This window comes from Protopterus annectens, chromosome 1.part0, assembly GCF_019279795.1.
Source record: "Protopterus annectens isolate FY-2018-M chromosome 1.part0, PAN1.0, whole genome shotgun sequence".
Taxonomy (NCBI): Eukaryota; Metazoa; Chordata; order Ceratodontiformes; family Protopteridae; genus Protopterus; species Protopterus annectens.
This window is the reverse complement of record NC_056725.1, coordinates 5,782,862-5,805,253: the sequence shown is the minus strand read 5'-3', so window position 1 is coordinate 5,805,253 and position 22,392 is coordinate 5,782,862. Positions and strand designations below refer to the sequence as shown.

The 22,392-nt window shown below is 44.9% G+C and overlaps 1 protein-coding gene across 2 annotated transcripts in view; it reads left to right on the top strand.

Moving 5' to 3' along the window:
* TBCB (tubulin folding cofactor B) overlaps positions 1 to 22,392 on the top strand; it is a 781,868-nt gene that overhangs the window by 558,210 nt on the left and 201,266 nt on the right. For both annotated transcript variants that reach the window (XM_044078357.1, XM_044078427.1), the window contains exon 5: positions 14,248 to 14,320. In XM_044078357.1, coding sequence (XP_043934292.1) covers positions 14,248 to 14,320 — 73 coding nt within the window. The remainder of the gene's footprint in view (positions 1 to 14,247; positions 14,321 to 22,392) is intronic.

Sequence of the window (22,392 nt, the reverse complement as noted above, 5' to 3'; positions counted from 1 at the left end):
AAGACCATTACCACCCCCCCAAAAAGAAAACAAACTTCACAGACTGACAACCTGAAAAGTTAACTGTGGATGGACGACGTGAAGCGTGATAGGAACATAAAACTCAAGTGAAGTTGAGATTGGGAGCCAAAGTAGGGTTGGAACTGAAGCTATGCAGGATGTTTACAAGCAAATTGACACCATGGGTGGGAATTTGAGTGAGGCGTTCAAGTGGGCATTACTTTGTTCAGCTGTAGTTTGGACCTGAATTGTAAACGCTGGGATTGTCCCTTTAAATAGGTAGCTACATAGCATTCAGGTGGAGTATATCTGCTGTATACTCAAGACTAGTTAAAATGCTTCAGTAGAGGAATTTGAGCCAAAAACACAATAAATGAAGTGAGCCTGTTTTAGTAACTTGAAGAATAGCAGTAACTTAATCAGGAATGATGTGGGAAAACATAAATGATACTGTGAGTACCTGTTTAAGAACAGCAGACTCGGTAAGAGAAAAGTAAAGCTGCTGTTGACTAATAAAAGGATGATGTTAAAACATCAGTCGGTGTGATTTATATACCTCACTAGCAAACAATAAGCATATAATGTTAAGTTGTCAATCTCGCCTTCATTCTTGCTGGATGAGTTCGGAGCCGAACCTCGGCTCCGACTCGGCACTTGCTTAGCTTGAGAACTCTTTTTACCAGCTCGAGGCAACCCTATATCCCATGATGCAAGGCGGGACTACCTCAGATCTCATTTGCGGCTTTGCGAAGAGGTCTCCTTTTTGCCAGCTGAGGTAAGTTTGAGTTTTTCAAACAGCTTAGTCAGGGTTTATCTCTCCCTTGTTCCTTTTTATAGTGTGTAGTGTTTATACAGCCCACCCTATTTCCCCATATAGTTAAAAACTTCTAATTTTTATAAAAGTTTAAAGATTTTCAGTTAGGCCTAGGCCTCCTTTCTTAATCCCTAACTGTGTGTCTGTGTTTGTTGGGATTAATTGTGTGACTGTTTGGGGTGTGTGTGAGTGTTATTTTTACTTTTTTCTTGGACTATGTCTAAGGAAGTAAAGGTCTCAGGCTTCAAGAAGTGTGACTCGTGCTGTCAGAAAATGTCTCTGACAGACGGTCACACTTCTTGTGTTTACTGCCTGGGGCCTTTACACCTGCAGGACTCCTGTGCTTTATGTCACTCTTTTAGCCAGAGAGTCCTGCAGGAAAGGAGGAATAAGTTGATCCTCTGTGGCTTACTAAAGCCAGAAGGTTCACCCACTAAAACTGGGTCCAGTAAACCTTCTAAGCCACCTAAGGTTCAGGCTACAGTTTCTAAGACTTCCCCGGTGGCTCCGACTCCTTCGGAGTCGAGATCGGCTCCGGCCGGAGCCGATCTTTCTTCTTCTCAGGTAGGGTCGGTTCCGATCGGTTCTGACACCCAATCTGCTGTTGCCTTGTCGGCTCCGGCTGGAGCCAACATATTATCCAGTATCGGAGCCGAGAAGCCTTCGGCTCCATCTGGAACCCAGAGGACGTCGGCTCCGATGGCTTCGTCCAAGAAGATATCTCTGTCCCCTTCTTTGGAGTCTATCCACTCGGCTCCGGGGTCTCCCCTTTTGTCGGAGCAGAGTCATCGGAGCCGATCTTCGAGATCTTCCAGGCTGTCTGACCACGATTTAGAGAGGGTGGTAAGCAGGCTGTTGAAGTCGCAGGCACTGGCCCAAATGCTCCATAGCCCGTCTCGGCAGACTTCGGCTATTGCTTTACCCCTTGAACTTCCTCCTCCGACTCCCCACCAGAGTTCAGAGCCGGAGCTTCTCGGGACAGCGACCGTGTCGGCGCCAGAGCCGATACATCCTTTTTCGGCTCCGTCGTCTTCGGCTCCGATCTCTTCCATGAGACCTTCCTTGGAGGGATCCGGTCGTCGAGTTTCCCTTGTCAGCTCCGAGGGGGCTAGTGGCATTGGACCCTTGTCCGACCCCACTCTCCCTCTCGGGGCTTCGGCTTTGGTAAGCTCGGCACCGACATCGGCCTCGGAGCCTTCCCTCTCAGTGGAGCCGGGAATTCCTATTTCCTCGGAACGGGAATATTCTGGCCTCCCGGGGAGGGGAGCCTTTGAGGTGATGAGGAGTGTCCTGGCACCTGAGCCAGGTCAACGGTCCATCCCTTTAGCTCCTCCCTCTTCGGTGCCTGTAGACGCCTCTTGCCAGCCTCTTGCTCGCAGGCCCAGGGATCCATCGCTCCAGGTTTCCCCATTGGGAATAACTTCCTCTTCCGAGGTTTCTCCTGATCCTGCAGGGGAACCCCCTCGGAAGAGGACGTGTAAGAGGAAACACACAGACTCCCCTGAGTCTACTACATCTGATACCGACTTAGATGAGTCGGAGGGTTCCCCACGGTCCCCCTCTGAGGATGTCTCCTTTTCAGGCATCCTTGAGCTCCTCAAACAGAGGGGGAATTGGCCTTCCATTGACCCCTCCGAGGATGAGTCGGTATACCTGGAGGCTTTTGGATCCCGACCCTCCACCTCCTGGGTGTCTCCGCCTTTCGACCCACTTATGCAGGTAGTGGCTCGGAAGGCGTGGGCAGCTCCAGATTCTGTGGAACCTGTCTCCAGGAGACCATCCAAATTTATTACGGCCCCTACAGACAAGCAGTTTCTTTCTAAGGGCGTCTCTGTGGATGCTATGGTGGTGGCGGCCACCAAGAAGGAACTTGCGGATCCTTCAGTACCTGTCCATCCTCCTAACAAAGATTCTAGGACCATGGACAGGTATGGAAAGCGGATGTTTTCTTCAGCGACCTTTGCTATGCTTTCGCTGAACTACCTTTGTTACTTCACCAGGCTTCAAAGAGATATTCTCAAGGAACTAGGTGAAGTGGTCCAGGATCCTTCTGCTGCTGGGGCTCAAGAAAAGATTGCCTCACAGCTAGCAATCCTGAATTCCTTAACCAACTCCTCCATGCGGCTCATATCCTATGCAGCCGATGGAGCGAGCAGAGCCGCAGGCACAGGAGTGGCTCTTAGACTTCAAGCCTGGATGCGGCTTTGTAATTTTGCGGACCCCTTTAAGGCGTCCTTCACCAATACCCCCTTTGACGGTTCGGCTTTGTTCGGACCTCAGGTGAAGGAAACCTTGACCAGGTGTGAGCAGGACGGCAAAACTCTTTCTGCCGTTGGAGTCCATTTTTCCACCCCTTCTAGACCCTATCCCAAGGGTCAGAAGGGAGGGAAGATGTGGTTCCGCAAAGCCCAAGGAGCAGCGCCGGACACAAGTGGACAGTTTACCCCCAGAGGCAGAGGGGGTAACAATAATAAACGCCGCCCTAGGGGCAGAGGGGGTCCTCAGAACCAGGGCAACAGGGAGTCTCTTCCTGAGAAGCCCTTTCAGCATCCCTGAGGTGTTGCCCGACTGTCCACCCTTGGAGGCAGTCGGGGGAAGGATTTCGCTGTACCTAGTAGCCCGGCATTCCCTTTCACAAGATATGTGGGTACAGTCGATCATATCCGAGGGTTACAAAATCCCCTTCGAAAGGTATCCCGTACCTCACCAATCCCTTCCAGACATCTCACCCGGTCAAAGGGATTTGGCAGAACAGGAGATTACAAAGCTCCTAGAAAAAAGAGCCGTCCAGACTGTTCCGGCAGACCAAGTAGGATCCGGCGTCTACTCGAGATTCTTTTTGGTCCCCAAAAGGATGGGAGATTGGAGACCAATATTAGACCTAAGCAATCTAAACAGATTTGTCAAGAAGGCAAGATTCCGGATGGTCACGCTTCAGTCCATTTTGCCCTTTCTGGGCAAGGACAACTGGATGTGCTCGATAGACCTTCAGGACGTGTACTATCACATAAAGATTCACAGGCGCTCCAGGAGGTTTCTCCGCTTTCGGCTAGGGACCAGTCATTATCAATTCAGAGCCCTGCCCTTTGGTCTCACTTCAGCCCCCAGAGTGTTTACCAAATGCATGGCAGTGGTCACAGCTCACCTGAGACGTCAAGGATTCCAGGTGTTTCCTTATTTGGACGACTGGCTCCTCTCCGCCACCACCAGGCATCAGCTTCTTCAGACCAGAGACTACACTCTGCAGCTTTGCAAAAGTTTGGGAATTTCAGTGAATTTCGAAAAATCTTCTCTGCGGCCTTGCCAATCTATCACCTTTATAGGCGCAGAATTAAACACCGTCAAGTTGTTAGCCAGACATCCAAAAATACGTTCGGATTTTATTGCAGAGCAGCAAAGTCAAAGCCAGATTGATACTAAAAGTTCTAGGTCTTATGGCTGCGGCCATTGTTCTTCTACCACTGGCTCGCTTCCACATGCGTCTTCTGCAGTGGATGTTATTCACTCAGTGGTCGTTCCACAGTCTTCCGATGAGACATGAAATTTTAGTCACACAATCGTGCAGGACTCATCTGAACTGGTGGATATCTTCCCCTCTTCTTCATCAGGGCCAACCATTTGTTCCCCCTCCTCCGGTTGCCACAGTCACTATGGATGCCTCTCTAATCGGGTGGGGGGGGGCATTATCAGGGCAGGATGGTCCACGGGACGTGGCAACCCATAGAATACCATCTGCACATAAATGTCCTGGAGATGAGAGCGGTGCTTTTAACGTTGCAAGCCCTCAACGACTTTCTTCCCGCGGGGACTTATTGCAGTGCAAACGGACAACATGTCCGTGGTCTGGTACATCAACAAGCAGGGCGGGACCAGGTCCTATCCGTTGTGTCGAGAAGCTCTCAGACTTTGGCAATGGGCAATCTCCTCTCATCGGTTTCTGATAGCAACGCACATCCCCGGCAGGTCCAACCTCTTGGCGGACAGGCTGAGCAGAGCCATTCTCATGCCTCACGAGTGGTCTCTCAATCAATCTATAGTGCACCAGATTTTTCTGAAGTGGGGCACACCTTGTTGCGATCTTTTTGCTACACCCCAAAACAACAAGTGCCCCGACTTCTTCACCCTCTTTCCCCTACCAGGCCAACCCCTGAGAGACTCTCTAACCCAGGATTGGCCCTGGGGACTTCTGTACGCTTTTCCTCCTTTTCCCTTGATTCCACAAGTCATTCAGAAAGCCACCGTTTTGAGGGCCAAGTTGATTCTCATTGCCCCTTACTGGCCTCGACAAATTTGGTTTCCGTCTCTGCATCGTCACCTCCTGGTGCAGCCTTGGCATCTGGACCCAGTTCCGGATCTTTTGATCCACCAGTCGGGTCAACAGCACCGGGTCATTCATTCTCTCAACCTCACTGCTTGGTTGCTCCACTTCCTTCCCTAGCCAGGCTTCTTATGATCTCTGATCCTGTCAGAGATATCTTAGTAGCTTCTTTGAAGTCATCCACCAGAACCGTTTATGCTAGCAAGTGGCGACGTTTTTCCCTTTGGGCAAACTCCAGACATATTGATCCCTTTACTGCTCCTGTGCATTCTGTTTTAGATTTCCTGGCTGAAGTTTTTCAGTCAGGATCTTCTTCATCTACAGTCCAAGTTCAACTGGCGGCTATTTCCAAGTATCATGTTGGCTTGCAAGATCATAACATTATGTCACATAGGAAGTAAATGCACACACAGCCAGGAAATGGAACAGCTTGTTGTAAGTTCACCAAGGCAGATTCAGTAAATCCAGGTAGGCACCAAACGAATTCAAATAATTCCTTTATTCAGAACCACAGAATAATAACACACAAGCGCTTTCGCTCAGAGGAATTCTGAGCTTTATCAAGTGACACCATGCTGTTGAATCAGGTGTCTTATATACCTTGAAAATCCTAGGTTAATTAGAAAGCACTACCAATTAACATTTTAAAGAGACTGTGCACTATTCCACATGCTTAAAAATTCCTTTAAAACAAAATATATAAAAAATATAATAGATTGCTTAAAATAATGCATTACTGCATCTGTCACTACTAAAAATGCTGATAGCTTAAAATAAACAAAACATTGTGCACTGTTACCATAGTGTTTAACTTTGTAATAAAATTTGCTTTGTGCAAAAGTTGCACTTCTTTTGAAAATTGGGATGAGATGGAGTGACTTGACGTACCAACTGTTGTTCGTAAGTATAATATAAGGCTAATGCCTAGTATGGGTATGACAATATTTTCCTTTTCTTGGTCTTGTTGACAACCCTGCTGGAAAAAGAACACTATATCTTAACCAAGTTAAACTATGCTGTACAATAGGTCTTTCCTTAACATAGACTTTGTATAGTGTAGCATTAAGTGAAAATCATGCCCATGTGCAGTACTTGCCATAAGTAATTGTGTGGGGAATGTCAAACTAAAGTCTTGCCCTTCTTAGTTTCAATAGCGGCTTGATACTGATCAAGCCGTTAAGCCCAGGGGGTCTCCCAGCATCTAACTTTAATTGCCAGAGGAGTTCTCGATATTCTAAAGTTGATTCCCAATCACCCCCCCTGGCATCAGGCTTAACTTGCTCCAGTACCATAAATTTCAGTTTTATGTTTGGACAGGTCAGGGAGTGCTTATAAAAGCGTTGGTTTCCTTCTTTTTGTTTATATCATAAAAATGCTCGTATATCCGCTTGCAGAATTCCCTTTCCGTTTTGCCTACGTAGAAACTGCTGCATGTGGTGCAGAAGCCTAAATAGACCACCCCCTTGCTACCACATGTGAAATGGCCTGTGGGGTAGATTTTAAACCTTCTGGATGGAATGGTGATACTTTTTTCTTCCAAGATGGCATGGCATTGGCTACATGCCCCACATTTAAATGTTCCCTTTCTTGCTGGGTTAGTTTTCCTTGTAATGTTCTGCTTTTTCTCAAACATTTCCTTGAGATTGGTACCCCTTCTCCTTACAAATGAAGGTTGGTCAGGCAATAGCCCCTTAAACTCTTCAAAGAGGGCAAGTACAGGCCAGTACTTTCTTACAGATTCCTCCATTTCCCTTGAGTGCAAAGAGTAGGTGTAGATAAAACTGTTCTTCATTTGTAAGGAGAAGGGGTACCAATCTCAAGGAAATGTTTGAGAAAAAGCAGAACATTACAAGGAAAACTAACCCAGCAAGAAAGGGAACATTTAAATGTGGGGCATGTAGCCAATGCCATGCCATCTTGGAAGAAAAAAGTATCACCATTCCATCCAGAAGGTTTAAAATCTACCCCACAGGCCAGTTCACATGTGGTAGCAAGGGGGTGGTCTATTTAGGCTTCTGCACCACATGCAGCAGTTTCTACGTAGGCAAAACGGAAAGGGAATTCCGCAAGCGGATATACGAGCATTTTTATGATATAAACAAAAGAAGGAAACCAACGCTTTTATAAGCACTCCTGACCTGTCCAAACATAAAACTGAAATTTATGGTACTGGAGCAAGTTAAGCCTGATGCCAGGGGTGGTGTTTGGGAATCAACTTTAGAATATCGAGAATTCCTCTGGCAATTAAAGTTAGATGCTGGGAGACCCCTCTTAACGGCTTGATCAGTATCAAGCCGCTACTGAAACTAAGAAGGGCAAGACTTTAGTTTGACATTTCCCACACAATTACTTATGGCAAGTACTCATACACATGGGCATGATTTTCACTTAATGCTACACTATACAAAGTCTATGTTAAGGAAAGACCTATTGTACAGCATAGTTTAACTTGGTTAAGATATAGTGTTCTTTTTCCAGCAGGGTTGTCAACAAGACCAAGAAAAGGAAAATATTGTCATACCCATACTAGGCATTAGCCTTATATTATACTTACACGAACAACAGTTGGTACGTCAAGTCACTCCATCTCATCCCAATTTTCAAAAGAAGTGCAACTTTTGCACAAAGCAAATTTTATTACAAAGTTAAACACTATGGTAACAGTGCACAATGTTTTGTTTATTTTAAGCTATCAGCATTTTAGTAGTGACAGATGCATTAATGCATTATTTTTAAGCAATCTATTATATTTTTTATATATTTTGTTTTAAAGGAATTTTAAGCATGTGGAATAGTGCACAGTCTCTTTAAAATGTTAATTGGTAGTGCTTTCTAATTAACCTAGGATTTTCAAGGTATATAAGACACCTGATTCAACAGCATGGTGTCACTTGATAAAGCTCAGAATTCCTCTGAGCGAAAGCGCTTGTGTGTTATTATTCTGTGGTTCTGAATAAAGGAATTATTTGAATTGCTTAGGTGCCTACCTGGATTTACTGAATCTGCCTTGGTGAACTTACAACAAGCTGTTCCATTTCCTGGCTGTGTGTGCATTTACTTCCTGGTTTGGTTCTCTGCTGTTTGTTTGACTTCTTTGCTGCTTTTCTCACCATGGCTACTGGATTGGACACTTTTAATGCTGCGGAAACACCGGAGGTGTTGCAAGGAGCTGACAATGAAGCTCCTGTTACACGCACAGAATTTAATGAAGTTTTACACGCTTTAAAAGAGCTTACTTCTTTGTTAAAATCTAATGGTACAGTTTCACCAGCATTTGCTTGTAATCAACAGCATGCAGCTGGTGCTAGAGGCAAGGCATCCTCTGGGCGTGCAACAACAGAACTTTTCAAAGGTTTACCTACCTTTGATGCAACAGGAACACGTGGGGGACGAGGAAACAATGAAGTTAACCATGAACAACTTGAATTAATCGAGGAGAATGAGAATACAAGGAACAACAGAACTGGGAATAGACCTAGAGACTTTAATTTTTCTAGATGGGCTGGACAACAGTTTGGCTTTTCTAAAGGTACTGTAAACAATCACAATTTTTCCAAATTTGAACAAGACTTTGATGAATTTAAAGACAAGCTATACTTGCTCAAATCTAACCAGCTTGAGATTGATTACCTTAGAGAATGTTCTAGGGTTAAACGTATTCCTAAAGGTTTAAGGTTTTACAAATTTCCCAATAATGTACAAGCAGGTACTCCTTACTATGAAAAGTTATGTGATATTTTTGATAGAGCAGGTGTGGAAATGTTGAACCTAATGATTTCTGAATATGAATGTAAAGCTTGTTCATTATTAGAGGATTTGGAAATATTGAATACTAAAATAACAACTGATGCAGACTTTCTGCTTTTTAAAAGTGACTATGATCTAATGTTTAACAAAGTTGATATGTTTTGTGACAAGGTTTTAAACAGAAAATTGAGAAAGCTGGAAAGAGACTTGGCAGAATACAGGGAAGGGGTGGCTTACCCTGCCCCTAACCGTTATACCAAAGGAGTGTCTAACAAAGTACCTTCTGTAGTACATGCCCAAGAGGAAAATGTTCACGAAGAGGTGGAAGAGCCACCTCGAAGAAGTGAAAGGCTAGCTGAAAAGGGTAGGAAGGGTGTCAACCAGGATTTTCAGCAGAACCCCGGGAGGCCCGGGGTTTGGGGACACAAACAGGCACCCAGGGCATGGACCCGCAGGTAGTGAATGAGGAAAGTTTTTTTGAAGTAACACTAAACACTTCAAACACAGAATTTGCTGTGGACCACATTAACAGTATTAAAGGCAATGGTATAGGGGGCCTTAATGACGTGTACTATTTTAAGAAAGGATAACTTTGCCATTTATAATTACACGGACTTAGAACTGGATGACTGGGTGTTTGACGTGTTCACGCGTGGCTTGCAATTTGTGCCTTCTAGACCTATGAATCTTTCACAGTCCCTGGTTGAGTTAAAACTCTTTACCAGGGGTTTGAATTTAACACACTATTTTAAGGGGCAGCAATTTATGGAGACAGGTCCAAGCCGCAGAAGTGTATTTAACCCCCCACTACACCCACTCATATCTTTTTTTGAGAATTTGGTGGAAAAGGATTTTAGGAAAATATCTATGGACAGAAAGACTTCATTAGCTGGCAACTTCTCTAAAGAAGGGTTCAACTTTATTAAACAGTTAAAGGACGAAAATGTAAGGATAATGAAGCCGGACAAAGGCGGAGGGGTAGTGTTGATGTTTGCTGCAGACTATGAGGCTTACATTCATAACATGCTTCAAAATGATGGGCAATATTCAACAGTCTCACGAAATGAAGTCAATATTGCTCTAGCGCAAATCAACTACCATTTGTATGATTTATTGCTGCAAAATTCCATCAATGAGAAGCTCTACAATTATTTACATGTAGAAAAACCAAGGATACCGGTTTTGTTTGGCATCCCTAAAATTCATAAGGGAACTAACCCACCAGCATTCAGGCCAATAGTGGCAGGGGCAGGAGGAATCACGGAGCCCATCAGTAAATTTATTGATTGTTTGACTAAGAGATTCACCCCCCTGCTTACGCATGTATGCAAGGACTCCTGGCACTTTCTGTGTGATTTTCCTACTACCAAGTTTTCTCCTGACCTGTTGCTGGTGACCATTGACATCAAGGATCTCTTTTCTAGCATTCCACATGATGAGGGTCTGGACTGGTTTGGTGAGTTTCTCACCAATGAAACCGATTTGAACAACAGACTAAGCAACTTGGTCATTGAATTCATGGAAATCGACACGTAACAACTTCATCTTTTTCAATGGAGAAATCTTCAAGCAAAGTAAAGGAGTAGCAATGGGGGCATCCTGTGCCACCTTTTACGCCAACGTGGTGCTTCACGTATGGGAGCACAAGTTTGTATTGATCCCCCCTTGGGAGCAACATCTACTACTCTACAGACGTTACCTTGATGACATCTGCATCTTGTGGCAAGGGTCTGAGGATGAGCTTTTGAGGTTTTTTGCTCATATCAATGCAAGTACCAATTTTCTGCAGTTCACTCACTCCACCGATCCAGACCAATTGCATTATTTGGATGTCACCATATACAAAAATTACTTGGAGAACAGTTTTCAATCTAAGCTGTATCGAAAACCTACTTTTTCCAACTCTGTTCTGCACTTTGAGAGTGCACATCCTTTTTTCCAGAAAAAAGGCATTGTCAAAGGACAACTCATCAGGGCAAGCAGGATTTGCAGTGGACATGACGACTACATGGCAGAGGTCAGGTTTTGGAAAGTCTGTTCTTAGAAAGGGGCTATCCTCTGGACCTCTTCAAAAGCCTGGTCGAGGAGGTAAATTCCAAAAGAGGGACTGTCTATCCACCCCTTCTGGGTAAGGGAACGGGCATACCAGCTAGCTCTGTTCCCGTTATCAACAATGAATTTAAGAACAGTTTTATCTACACCTACTCTTTGCACTCAAGGGAAATGGAGGAATCTGTAAGAAAGTACTGGCCTGTACTTGCCCTCTTTGAAGAGTTTAAGGGGCTATTGCCTGACCAACCTTCATTTGTAAGGAGAAGGGGTACCAATCTCAAGGAAATGTTTGAGAAAAAGCAGAACATTACAAGGAAAACTAACCCAGCAAGAAAGGGAACATTTAAATGTGGGGCATGTAGCCAATGCCATGCCATCTTGGAAGAAAAAGTATCACCATTCCATCCAGAAGGTTTAAAATCTACCCCACAGGCCATTTCACATGTGGTAGCAAGGGGGTGGTCTATTTAGGCTTCTGCACCACATGCAGCAGTTTCTACGTAGGCAAAACGGAAAGGGAATTCCGTAAGCGGATATACTGAGCATTTTATGATATAAACAAAAAGAAGGAAACCAACGCTTTTATAAGCACTCCCTGACCTGTCCAAACATAAAACTGAAATTTATGGTACTGGAGCAAGTTAAGCCTGATGCCAGGGGGGGTGATTGGGAATCAACTTTAGAATATCGAGAACTCCTCTGGCAATTAAAGTTAGATGCTGGGAGACCCCCTGGGCTTACCGGCTTGATCAGTATCAAGCCGCTATTGAAACTAAGAAGGGCAAGACTTTAGTTTGACATTCCCCACACAATTACTTATGGCAAGTACTCGTACACATGGGCATGATTTTCACTTAATGCTACACTATACAAAGTCTATGTTAAGGAAAGACCTATTGTACAGCATAGTTTAACTTGGTTAAGATATAGTGTTCTTTTTCCAGCAAGGTTGTCAACAAGACCAAGAAAAGGAAAATATTGTCATACCCATACTAGGCATTAGCCTTATATTATACTTACGAACAACAGTTGGTACGTCAAGTCACTCCATCTCATCCCAATTTTCAAAAGAAGTGCAACTTTTTGCACAAAGCAAATTTTATTACAAAGTTAAACACTATGGTAACAGTGCACAATGTTTTGTTTATTTTTAAGCTATCAGCATTTTTAGTAGTGACAGATGCATTAATGCATTATTTTTAAGCAATCTATTATATTTTTTATATATTTTGTTTTAAAGGAATTTTTAAGCATGTGGAATAGTGCACAGTCTCTTTAAAATGTTAATTGGTAGTGCTTTCTAATTAACCTAGGATTTTCAAGGTATATAAGACACCTGATTCAACAGCATGGTGTCACTTGATAAAGCTCAGAATTCCTCTGAGCGAAAGCGCTTGTGTGTTATTATTCTGTGGTTCTGAATAAAGGAATTATTTGAATTCGTTTGGTGCCTACCTGGATTTACTGAATCTGCCTTGGTGAACTTACAACAAGCTGTTCCATTTCCTGGCTGTGTGTGCATTTACTTCCTGGTTTGGTTCTCTGCTGTTTGTTTGATTATGTCACATAGACTATGCAAAGCCTTTCTGAGATGAGTTTTTCTCCTGAAGCCGCCAATAAAACATCCTCCTCCACAATGGGATCTGAATTTAATGTTAGCATCCTTGATTTTACCACCCTTCGAACCGTCTGCTTCATGTTCCTTGAAGTTATTGACCTGGAAAACTATATTTTTACTGGCTGTCACTTCAGCAAGAAGGGTTTCCGAGATTCAAGCTCTCTGCATCCGTTCCCCTTACTTGGTTTTTCACAAGGACAGGGTATCCTTGAGAACAAATCCGTCCTTTCTCCCCAAAGTTGTTTCTCAAACTAATATTAATCAATCTATCGATCTACCAGTCTTTTTCCCTAATTATTCTGACAGAGCTGAACAAAAGCTTCATTTTTTGGATGTCCATCGTCAGCTCAGGTACTATTTGCATAGAACTAAACAATTCAGGAAATCAGACCAATTATTTGTCTCCTATGCAGAAAACAGGAAAGTTCTCCCAGTATCAAAAGTGACCTTATCCAGATGGTTGTCTTCCACCATTTCTTACGTGTATTCGCTCAGAGGCAAGCAACTACCTTCTAAACTGAAAGCACACTCAACCAGGAGTCTATCCACTTCTGCAGCCTTTCAGGATAGACTACCCATTGATACCATTTGTGCAGCAGCTACTTGGGCCACTCCTCATACCTTTGTCTCTCATTACAAATTAGATTTGGCCTCTAGGGACAGGGCCAGTTTTGGTTCCACAGTTCTCAAGAGTCTGTTCCATTGAGCCACCCGGGATACAGGTGCTAGGGACGCGGTCCCATCCAGCAAGAATGAAGGCGAGATTGACAACTTAACATTTAGAAGTTATGTACCTACCATAACGTTCCATGTTAGTTGTCTTCTCGCCTTCTTTCTTAAGGCCCTTCCCTCCTTCCCCCTGGCCTGGACAGATCTTGAAGAGTTTCCTCTTCTCAGGTTGTTCCCTCCTGAGTCTTCAATAGAGGAGTCCTTTGTTATGAACTTGTTTTTCCTAGTTCTACTAGGTTAGTCCTTAGCAGGGTAATTTAGCTACCAAACGAGATCTGAGGTAGTCCCGCCTTGCATCATGGGATATAGGGTTGCCTCGAGCTGGTAAAAGGAGTTCTCAAGCTAAGCAAGTGCCGAGTCGGAGCCGAGGTTCGGCTCCGAACCCATCCAGCAAGAAAGAAGGTGAGAGAAGGCAACTAACATGGAACGTTATGGTAGGTACATAACTTCTAATTTCTCTACACTGCAAATAGAATTGTATTAACTCTGCATACAGCAGTGCAGTGTGGTTTGTATTACTTTGTCAGTACTAGTTCAATTACAGTCCTAACAGTGAAATATAGTCCCTATCATAATGGAACTTCACAAGCATTCTTGGAATCATAATGTTAATGTACATTAAAAAGTTTTTTTATTATTAAGCTGCTGACTTCAAACCTAAAGCTAAAAAAATTGCATATTAAGGGACAACAGCAAAAGACTTATTGCAGTGTTTCATGCTCTAGCTTTTTAGTGAGGACTACTTTTTGATGTGCCAATTTCTATAGGGTGATTCAGTGAGCTGTCTTCTAGTGTGAACAAGTTCCTTTGTTGTATAGGAATGGCCACTTCCTTGAGACTAAATCCACTAGCCATGTTGATCAAACCCAAGTGTATTAACAAATTTTTGATATTCATTTTCCAGACAGTTATATGATATTTTGTTAAATGCTGAAGAATAATATTTGGAGTGTGTTGATTTATTCCTAGGCCATACAGAATTCAAAGCTGGCTCCTGGATAGGGGTGAAATACGATGAGCCATTAGGGAAAAATGATGGGAGGTAAGTATTTTCCTGTACGTTTTTGTGCATAATTACAAAAAACCTTTACTGTAAAAAGGATTTGTTTGTAGGTTGTCATACATATCAAAAGGAAGTAATTACAGTGCAGATATGAGTCATAACAGTAACCATCTTCAGTGATATGTTTTAAAGTCAGACAACATTTCTAAAATGTGTATGTTGCAGAAGATCCAAAAAGGGAACTTGGTCCTTGTCAATGACATCAGCATCTGGCGTAATATTCCAAGCAGTACTATTCTGTGCTATCCCCTAACATCACTGCTGTACAGTGGGCTTCATGTATACCATATCAGTTCTTCAATTCTATAAATGTTAGGATTAATGGGTTAACTTGATCCATTTCATTGTTTTATTCATGTACAGCTTGTCTACATGTCCTTCAATTCATATGCTGCTGTATCCATAACACAAGGTAGTTTGCCTGTTGTGAACTCTCATAAGTCCAGCCATTATACAAAAGTTAAATGCTACTGCTAGGGTGCACGCAACGTCCCGTGCCTGTCCGTGTGGACGTCTGTCGTAAACAGACATCAGGTATAAAGCGAATGTCAGAATGCACCCTCCTCAGAACTTTTTTGCCACCTGTGTGACTGCCAGCTCTGGTCGTCTCTCCTTCAGAAAAGTGATTTCACACCATCTGACTTCAGATAAGTACCCCATAGGGTTTTTTTTATTATCTGCTTGCTACTGCTTTGGGTTCATGTCAGGTAGAAAGGGCAAGTGTAGGTGTGCAAGGCAAATTCTTTATAAGGATTTGCATGAGCTCTGCCTGTTTTGCTTAGACCAAGAACACAACCACACCACCTGTAATTAAAACTCTACCTAGAGAATCAGAGACTTAAACGGTTAGCTTCTGGTATGGATCCAATGTCGGGTTCCTCGGATGAGCCACCAGTCAAAAAGGCGAAAAAGTCTAGGCCTGAACCGACTGCTGCGCTCGACACTCCAGCCATATCTCTCGAGGCCAGTGAAGGTCTGGAGTCCAAGCCGGAGTCCTTGGATCTTCCTTTGGCAGATAGCCCGGAGGAAGCCATTAAAGTAATTGAGGTCACGTCCCAGAGGGAAGCGCAGGCGTCCGATTTGGTTGCAGAGGAGAAACCTAGGCTTATAATTTCCAAGAGTCCGCTTGGTGTCTCTCAGATTGTAGTGTGAGAAGAATGTAGCCTTAGATATTGTGGAGTGCTGCCTGGCATCCGGCCCTCCTACCCTTCATTGTATCTCCGATTCTACAGCATCAGAGTCACATAAAAAGAGAAAACAAAAGACAAAACATATTGCTCATCCTCAGACACCCTCTACCATCGAACAGCCTCCGGATTGGAGGCTTTCGCCCAAGGCCTTCTAAACACCTTCTTGGCCTTATGTCAGGCCTTGGCTGTCCAGTCCAGGCCTCTTCAGCTTCTACCCCTAAAGGTAAACCTGCTCCCAGCATCTACTCAGCATAAGAGGATTCGTCAGATGATGAATCCCTCACTTATTCTTCTCAAATTGCTTCCCCTGTGGGATATGCCTCCTCAGAGGAGGAGTCCAACAGCATAGACTCCCCAGGAGAGGACTTCACCTTTGGGGAGACTATTACACAAATGCAAAATTTTTTCAAGTGGGACAGTAGTCAGGTCACCGAAACCCAAAAAAGATGTTATGAACTACTCCAATTGGAGTCTCCTAGCCCCTCTGCTGTACCCCCGTACACCCTGCTTTCCTAGATGCTTTCCTGGCTGCTTCAAAAAAACCTGGTTCGCAGCCTCCTGCACACAAACCCCCAGATAGATTCTACAAGGTCCCTGATGAGGCTAAATTCCTGTACAAAGCCCCATCCACAGACCCCTCAGTTATCAATGTGGCTGCTGATAAAACTTCATAGTTACTTCCCTCCACTTCTCTTCTGCCCTCAGATAAAGAGAGCAGACTGATGGAGCATCTGGAGAAAAAAGTATACACCTCTGCCACTTTAGCAGTAAGAGCCATCAACTACCAGACACACGTGGCCAAATACTCTTTGACTCTGATGGCAGATGTGGTCAAACAGTTGGGGGAGCTCACTGACTCCCCTGCCAAGGCCAAAATATCCACACTTTTGAATTCCTGCACTCAAGTAACCAAACACTCTATCAAGTGCAGTTATGATGCCGTAGAAGCCTTATCCAGGGCCGCCGCCTCTGGATCTATCATCAGGAGATACTCTTGACTTAGATTGCAGTCCTTCCCTGATGACATCAAGTCTAAACTCCTGGACAGGTCTGTATCAGAAGATCGAAGTTTCAAAACTTCGAATCTGATATGGTCGACACCATATGATCGAAGTTTTGAAACTTCGAATCTTTTAATGGAGATCTCCGTACAGCGTGGAAATGGAAGATTTCCCTTTTCTGCATTGTAGTGCGATCTTGGAGTTGGTATATTTAAGTAGCGGGGGGTGTGGGGGTGCTTGCCCTACTGCTTAGAGCGTTTAAATGTTTTTTTTTTGTAGGTTGTTGTTTTTTATTACATTTTCGACGTTTCAAAACTTCGATTATATGGTGTCGACCATATCGGATTTGAAGTTTTGAAACTTCAGTAATGTAATATAGACCCGCCAAAAACCTCCTTTGTGAGAACCTAGGAAAATGCCAGCTAAAACCAAGGACGACTAAAGAAAACAACCCTCTTCCAAACAGCTGTTTCAGGGTAAGCCTGGTTGCCTGTGACTACCAGGCACTTCACCCAGACACCTTTCTTTCCATGAGTCTCTCACTATCCCTCCCTGCTTGGAATCAGGTTACCCAGGACTCTTGAGTCCTATCTATAATAAAACAGGGATACTTCATGACTTCGGAGGCCAAACCTACTCCCAAATGCATTCCTCAACCCCCTCGAGACCAACTACCCTTCTTCTCACCAGTTCTGTAGGACCTTCTCGCTCAGAGAACAATTCAAGAAGTCCCTTCACATGCAAGAGGAAAGGGGTTTTATTCCAGAATTTTCTTGGTCCCCAGAAAAGAAGGTCCCTGGAGGCCAATCCTGGATGTATCACATCTCAACCCCTTCCTCCAGGTTCCTCGGGTTCCCTCCTTTCAGAAGCTCTCTCTATCTACCCTTCTGCCCCTGATCCTTCCCCAGGCCTTCTTAGTGTCCTTGGATATAAATGATGCCTACTTACACATCCCAATCCATCTCCTCTTCAGAAAATTCCTCCTGTTCTCAGTGGATTCTGCACACGTTCAGTTCTGTGCTTTACCATTTGGTCTCTCTACAGCCCCAAGTGTATTTACAAAATGCCTAGCTCCAGTCATGGCCTTTGCCAGGGCAGAGGGAATACAGCTTTTCTCCTACCTCAGCGATATCCTCATTTAGGCTACGTCAAGTACCATGGCCCTACAACACCTGAACTTCACCATCTCCCTCTTGACTTGACCTGGGATTTACCATACATCTCAAAAAATCATCTTTAGTACTCGTATAGAATCAGGTGTTTCTGGGATGTGGGATTCTGACTGGGAAAATGATGGCCTGCCTTCCCCCAGAAAAAAAATTGTTACTCAGTTCTTACTTTAGGGAAATACTTCCACTCAAAGCCATTTCAGCCAGGGAATTTGTCAGAATTCTGGAATTCATGGCCTCGACCATCTCCATGGTACCTCTGGCAAGGCTTCATATGAGGGAAGTTCCAATGGTACTTGCAAGCAATCTGACAGCAACATCTACATCCCCTAGAGTTCATGGTCCCCATGCTGCCATGCCTTGCCGGGGAACTGAATTGGTGGATAACCCAAATTCAGGCAAATCCAGGCGTGCCCCCCCCCCCACCCCCACCACCACCACCACCAACCAGGATCTCTTCACAGATGCATCAAACACAAGATGGGGTATAACTTAGGAGAGTGAGGAACTCATGGACCGTCACACAACAGAAAGACCACATCAGTATCAAGGAAATGAGAACCTTGATATTGGCCTTACTAATCTTCAAAGATCAGCTTCTTCCAAGCACTCTGAGGTGGTACACAGACAATACCAGTGTGCTGTGGTACATCAACAAACGGGGGGCGGGCTGACATGGTCCTACATCCTGTGCAGGCTGTCCCCTGCATGCTTGGCAAATCGCCTTGGAAATACAGATCATCCACCAAGTGGTATACATCCCTTCTGCAGACAATGTGATGGCAGATTCATTAAGAAGGACTTGTGCCCCTGTCTCACGAGTGGATGCTGAACAGGGACATGTTTCTGGACCTGGTCCATCGATGGGGTATTCCAGATGTGGATCTCTTTGCCTCCCCCATGAGCAGACAGCTTCCAACCTTCTGCTCCAGGGCACCACATTCAGAAGCATGGAGGGGTGAATGCTCCCTGGAAGGGGGATGTATGCTTATGCATTCTCCCATTCCCTCTCATACAGAGAGTCCTACTGAAAATTCAGAAGGAGCAGCCTCAAATCTTGCTGGTGGCTCCCTATTGGTCAAGGCAGCATTGCCCCCTCCCTCCCAGTTCTTCGACTCCGATTATCTCTATTGCTCCGATCTCAGTGGCAGCTGATTCACCCATGGAGCTACAGATGGTATCAAAACAAACCATGATGTCAGAACCCAAGTCTACTTACTCGCTGTCAGTCGATCCCTTCCTTGGAAATTGCCTAGTCCATTTGTAGAGAGACCAGAGTGTCCTTCAGCCTTTTCAATATGCTGCAACAGAAGTCTTTCGGAACAGGATGTTAGGTTGGTGGACCAGATCTTGGCAGCATGGAGTCTTTCCTCTTCTGTTTAAACCACTCTTCCCCTCTGGAGCAGTTGTTTTTTCTCTGTCCACACCCATTTACTCTCCTTCTTTAATGTCAGATCGGGCTTTAGAGTCTTTGGCTCTAACCACCCAGGTTTCTATCACTCTGGTGCCGATTGAAGTTTTGTCCTCTGTGCTTTTTCTGCCTCTGACCCCATTGGTACCATTGGGTCCCCATGACTGCATCTTCGCCATCGATCACAGAGGGGTTCGTGGCTGTTGCAAGCATTTCTACAAAGCCGTCCGTATCCCTTATGGGGCTCAGCGGCAGTAGACCCTTCGTTGGTTCCAGTCTATCAGGTGGGGCTCTTGAGGAGGGGTATAACCCCGGTTCTGAGTTTTTCAGTCTCTGATGTTCTTCGTGTTTCACAATTGCAGTCATCACACTTGGGTTATCTGTCTGCAGGTAGCCCTCAGTCGGCCCGAATACCAGCGACTTAGTACTTCTGCATCGGTTGCATTGTTGTCGCTCCAGGACTGATGTCAGGTCATCAGGGGTACAAAAACAGGCAGCTGACACCATTACATCAGTCTTTCTTGCCGAGGAGCCCGAAGCAGAAGCAGTTTGCAAGTGCCGGTCAGCCGCTACCTGAGTTTTCGTTTACGAATTGAATAATCCTGAAGTCTTCTAAAGCTAAGTACCCCATTGGGGATCCTTTTTTCGTGCTCTAACCGATGTCAGAAAAAGTTAACAATTGTCTTGCCTGTGAAAAGCAAATACCACACAGAGACTTTCATTCTTACTGCATCACCTGTTTAGGCCCAGACCACGACATACCTTGCTGTCTGTTTTGTGCCTTGTTCAACACCCAAACCATTCGTCGTCGGGCTCGCATTGTTGATAAATTCTTTCACTCTCGATTGCCATATTCTGAAATGGCTTCGGTAAGCCATCTGACTACCGATATTCCGAAAAAATGTAAGGATAAAGTCAGAGACAGACCGCACAGATCCAAAGCTGCCGACGACGCTTCCGTTAAGCTAGTTGTGAGTTCGCCGGTACTCAGTGAGGTGCTTTTGCAGCCCCTGATGCCCGCTTCAATGGATCCGCAGGCCTCTACCGAGACCCGTTCGGAGTCTGGTATACCGCGATACTCTTCCTCGACTATGGAACCTGCGGATGCCTCTACCTTGGATGGGTCTGGAGCCACTGAGCAGGCACTGGCTTCTTAGGCAGTTCTTCACACTACCAATGTTCGACTCAAACCGACGACTTCATTTTTATCTAAAACTACCATGTTTCTAAGGCCAAGAGTACGAGCTACACCTAGAAAACAGACCAAAGCACATGCACCTGCTTCCTTGCCACAACGACAAATGCTTAGAATGGCAGAAGACCTTATTATGCTGATTAGGGGAAGTCCGCCTTCCCTGCTAAGAGAAAGAGACCAGTCCCCTGCAGCTTCAACAGACCAGGAGTCCGATGACTCTGAGGTATCTGATTATGAAGAAATGCAATTATCTGCTTATGAGGATTCTGATGCAGAGGAATCCATTCCCTCTGCCTCTCCTCCAGAGGGTTTTTCTTTTGGTGAAACCTTGCTTACTTTGAGAGCATTTCCACTGGGAATGGCAAGACTATCCTCAGTCCAAAAAGAGACTCAGAGACTTTCTAGATTTGCCACAGCACAGGCCTTTAGCAATACCCCCAGTCCTGGAAGTTGTTGATGTCTTTATGGAATCCAGTCTTGCTCTTGATACTTTACCCCCTGCCCCTAGGAAACCAGAGAGGTACTACAGAGTACCTGATACTCACAAATTTCTTTTCAAGAATCCTACTGCTGACCTAGAGATAATTTCCCAGGGGCCTAAAGGTATCAAGGCAACTACAGCCAAGAATCCCACCCCTTCAGACAGGGATTCCAGAGCTTTGGACAGATGGGGGTAAGAAGGTATATACCTCTGCAACTCTTGCCATTAGGGTATTGAATTGTCAGTTTCACATGCTGAAGTACCAGCAACATATTATGGAACTTATTAAACAAAACGTAGCAACCTTTACAGACTGTGCAGAAAATAAATAATTGCTGGAGCTTATGCACTCTGCAAGCCAAGTCAATAAGCATACTTTGCAGTGTGGCGTTGATGCCCTAGAAGCATCTTGCAGGGCAGCAGTCACTGGTTCTGTACTGAGAAGACATGCTTGGCTTAAGGAGCAGACCTTGCCAGACCATGTCGAATCAAAGTTACTAGATGCTCCTTTGAACAAGGACAGTTTGTTTGGCACCAAAGCAGAAGAGGTTCTTAAAAAGATTGAAGAAAAAGCTAAATCTGTGCAGACATTTTAAGAATTCTTACAAGTGCAACCTCCTAGATTCAGTAGGCACTGCCCCTCCAAACACTGGTCCTTTCCAGCCCCCTCCAGGCCATCTCTAACCAGACCCTGGGGAAACGGGACCACCCAGACTACAGTCTCAGGGTATGCAGAGATCTAAGCAGTGGAGTGCCCCCACCCCCAAAGCAAGGAGTGGTAAGCCACCTCCTTGTGGAAAAAACTCACAATGTCTTCTCTACTCCACTTCCCACCTCTGCCCAATTGCTTGTGTCCGTAGGAGGAAAACTTGCCCTTCATGCAAAATACTGGATGTCCATCACAAAAGACCGATGGGTCCTCAACATTGTATCCCAGGGGTACAAATTCAATTTCCATTCTCTGCCAACCCCAAAAGGGTTCCCAGACCTTCCTCCAAACCAGTGGGCTGAGGCACAAAACCAAGTTCTATCCCTGCTCTCCATCAGGGCTATTCAGCCGGTTCCAGCGGAACAGGTCAAGGATTCTATTCCAGACTTTTCCTGTTACCCAGAAAAGAGGGCTCTTGGCGCCCAAGCCTAGATCTTTCAATTCTCAGTACCTTCCTGGTGGTACTAAAATTCAAAATGCTTACCCTGCAAACAGGTTCCACTTGTGCTAGCTAAGGATGCCTGGTTAGGCACCAACTACTAATAAAAACAGACAACACTACAGTTATGTGGTACATCAACAAGTAGGGGGGAACCCATTCCTACCCACTCTTGCAGGTTAGCCATGGCCCTGTGGAACACAGCCTTGGACATGCAAGTCCATCTGCAAGCTCAATTCCTGTCAGGCAAACAAAATTAACTGGCAGACGACTTAAGCAGAAATCTCCTAGACCCACATGAGTGGCAGTTAGAGCCCAGCACTTTCAACTTTCTGATTCAGAAATGGGGGACCCCCAGAGGTGGACCTTTGTGTCCCCCTACAACCACCAGCTCAGCAGATTCTGCACCAGGAACCTTCACAGCAAGGCCTGGAAAGTGGATGCTCTATCTTTTCA